Raw genomic sequence first — 3,441 nt, 5'->3', positions numbered from 1 at the left:
AACGACTGTTGGCAACCAAGGCCCATCTGTTGGAGATTAAGCATAGAGAGCATTCATAAAGACAAGGTAAGTCTATTGAGATGTATTGTAAATCAACATGTAGGGACACTGTAATGCAGTCATGTAAATGCAAAGAGTGTCTGGTCAGTGTTTGGGTACCTTCATGCTTACCTCATAAGTACTTTAGAAGTCTCTTATATTGGCAAAGGGATTGAAGGGTGCCTATCAGATTGCATGTCTGTTCTGTGGTGAAGTGCAAAGCACTGGTGCAAGTACATTATATGAAAAATCAATGAAAGACTTTGAATGAAATCATTTGATCTGTTTTGAAGCACCATATCCCGCCTGAGCACTTTTTTGCATCTCAAACATCATGCTAAGTTACAAATCTACATCACACACCCTTTATGCTTCACAGCACCAAACCCCTCTAAACAATTATCGAGGAAAAATCATGAAAACACTAATTATTGTTCATTGCCATGCAGCTTTATAAGACTTTACAAGAGGGAATCTTAAAAACACTCTAGGAGTCGTACTTAGCATAATAGGATCTGAATTGGGTTTTTTTGAGTGAAGAATCACTAATCCCTCAAGTGAGAACTTCTAAAAGTAACTATAGAATGTGACCTTGATTCTGGCAAAGAAGAGATGCTCATGTATGCACTTGCCGATGGACAGGAATTCTCATTGACGGAACTAAAATATTCATAAACAGAAATGAGGAATATTCATGAGGGGCTTTAGTTTCGCATCCACAACTGCCTTCAAGTGTCTTTTCTGTTGACCAAGGTTTGCTTAATATGACTTTCATCGTTAGCTTCCTTTTGCTCTGTGAGATCTGAGTGTGCGACTGAAGATGCGCAACGTTCCCATTTATACGGAGAGAATCGCTTTGAAGGTGCTCTGCTGGGAGGGATGGCTTTGAGTGCAATCTTCCATCTCACTTGGACTTTGCGTTTGTGTTTTCCTATGCCTGTGTAGGTGATTATGGCTGGGGAGCGTAAGCAGGGGACGGTGGGCATCTTTGGCACAGGAGACTTTGGACGCTCTCTGGGGCTTCGTCTGCTCCAGGCAGGATATGAGGTCGTGTTTGGGTCACGTGACCCCAAGAACTCGGCACTGGTGCCCAAAGGTTCAAAGGTCATGACCCACACAGGGGCAGCTCAGATGGCTCAGGTGATCTTTATAGCCGTGCAGCGCGATCACTATGACTTCCTGACCTCGCTGACCCCTGCTCTGGAGGGCAAGGTGCTAGTGGACATCAGCAACAACCTGAAGAGGGGCCAGTTCCCACAATCCAACGCTGAGTACCTGAGCAGCCTGGTGCCGGGAGCATCTGTGGTGAAAGGCTTCAACACAGTGTCAGCCTGGGCCCTGCAGTCAGGGGCGCTGGACGCCAGCCGACAGGTGAGGGGAAGTGACATCACACGGACACACACTTCCTGAAAAGCATTTAAGATGTATTGATTTAACTAATTTAACTAATAGGACAGTTAACTGCAACAATTACAATGTTAATACTGAACTGAATGAGATCTAAATATATAGATAGATAAATAGCTAAATGAATATTGTTTATTCGTTCATATTGATGTAAATGTATTTTCTTAAGTATTTTAACAAGATTACTCTGATGTTCTTTTAACAAAAGCAACTCAAACTGAACTGAATTATATTGAATTTAATTAAATTGAGTGAATGTACAACATTGTCATGTGGTGCTAATATGACTGATGATAAGTGAAAGGGTAGGTGCTTCATTTAAAAAGCGCCTCTCTTGAGATGAGTTTTTCCCTCATTATTATTGAGAGGTTCCTTTAATGAAATAGACTAAAAACGTCTGGGACATACAGTACTGTATGGGTTGCCCTTACAAGCACTCACTATGAAGAATACTCAGAATGGTTCCTCTGCTAGCCTTTTGTACACTAATCTCTGTTAATCTCTTGAAAGTGCTACTGCTCACTCACTGTGTGTGTGTGTGTGTGTGTGTTCACAAGGACCATTCTGCCTGGCAGAAATGCCGACACGTGCATCTTTGAAGGTTGCTCAGCACTGCTTCAAACAGACTTATTTGTCCTTATCTGCCCGAGACCCTGGACATACTTACATAAGTGAAAAAGGTCTTGTTGATGTGTCCCTTCCCAGTCTTATCTGTGTCCTCCCTGAACTCTTTGCACTCCTCACTGGCGTGATTAACAGAAGCCAGTCACTTGTCTGCCAATTGCAGCAGCAGCAGTGGACTGACATCCAGAGCGGAGTCATTAGGGGACATAAAAACGGCACGGATGTCTAAATTACCGGCAGTGGCTTATCTCGACAATTAGGAGATGAGGGACAATTAAATGGATGGATACCTCTGGAATCAGCAGGATACGATCAGATAAATCATATCTAGGGAATAAGAAGTCCAAAGGAATAGATTGAAACAAAAAAAAGTTTTTTTTGTTTTGCATGCTTGCATGATACCATCATTTATAATTTATAATTTACTCAAAAGTCTTTTTGAGCTTAAGGTATTCATTTCACATAAATCTATGAAATCAGAAGTTGTCTGTCTTTATATAAATACACTGAATGAAATAGACAATTGAGTTGAAGGCATTGAATGAGACAGAGTTACATCTCAGTAAGTTGTTGTCTGAAGGAATGTCTTATCTCTTAACTTTGCAAGTTCCTGTAGCACCCTTGATAAAGTCTAAGGTAAAAAATCAAGGCAATTAGGACAAGAAATAAGAAAGAAATCGTCACCCTTTCTCCCTTGCTCTCTCTCTCTCTCTATCTCTGTTTTCTATCTCCTCTCAGATGTTTGTGTTTTTCTTAACAAGCCATTCATTGAGCAACACACATTTTTGTTTAATGATTTCAGGATTAAGTCAGTCTCATATAATGACAGCTTTGTATAATCCTACCATGACTCAGACTAACCACTACCACGCTCCAGTAACCAAACCTGAGCTTCCAAGGTTTAGATCTCTCTCACACACACACACACACACTCTATTTGTCCTCTCTCTCTCTTTCTCTGCCAGGTGTTGGTGTGCGGGGATGACCCTAAAGCTAAGCAAGCAGTAGTGGACATTGCCCACAGTCTGGGGCTGAGTGCCCAGGACAGGGGCTCCCTTGGTGCTGCTGGGGAGTTGGAGGACATCCCCCTGCAGCTCTTCTCCAACTGGAGGCTCCCGCTCTGGGTCGCCACCGGGCTCACCGCCTTTGTTCTCCTCTACCTGCTCGTGCATGACGTCACCTACTCTTACGTCGAGAAAGGACAAGACAACTTCTACCGCATTATGATCTCGCTGCCCAACAAGGCGTTTCCTATCGTCGCCCTGATCATGCTGGCTCTGTGCTACCTGCCGAGCATTCTGGCGGCCATCTTGCAGCTCCACAACGGCACCAAGTACAAGCGCTTCCCTGATTGGCTGGGCCGCTGGATGC

General features: G+C 43.3%; 1 protein-coding gene across 1 annotated transcript in view; it reads left to right on the top strand.

The window, feature by feature from the left end:
* Positions 1-230: 230 nt before the first annotated feature.
* The window catches only part of LOC125306546 (metalloreductase STEAP4-like), a 6,335-nt gene continuing 3,124 nt past the window's right edge, over positions 231-3,441 (top strand). Inside the window, exons 1-2 of the mRNA XM_048261963.1 lie at positions 231-1,410; positions 3,036-3,441. The exon at positions 3,036-3,441 is cut by the window's right edge and continues 122 nt beyond it. Coding sequence (XP_048117920.1) covers positions 991-1,410; positions 3,036-3,441 — 826 coding nt within the window. The 5' untranslated portion in view covers positions 231-990. The remainder of the gene's footprint in view (positions 1,411-3,035) is intronic.

The sequence above is a fragment of the Alosa alosa genome, chromosome 13 (assembly GCF_017589495.1).
Source record: "Alosa alosa isolate M-15738 ecotype Scorff River chromosome 13, AALO_Geno_1.1, whole genome shotgun sequence".
NCBI lineage: Eukaryota > Metazoa > Chordata > Actinopteri > Clupeiformes > Clupeidae > Alosa > Alosa alosa.
The sequence above is the reverse complement of the archived record's forward strand: the minus strand, read 5'-3'. Positions and strand labels throughout refer to the sequence as shown.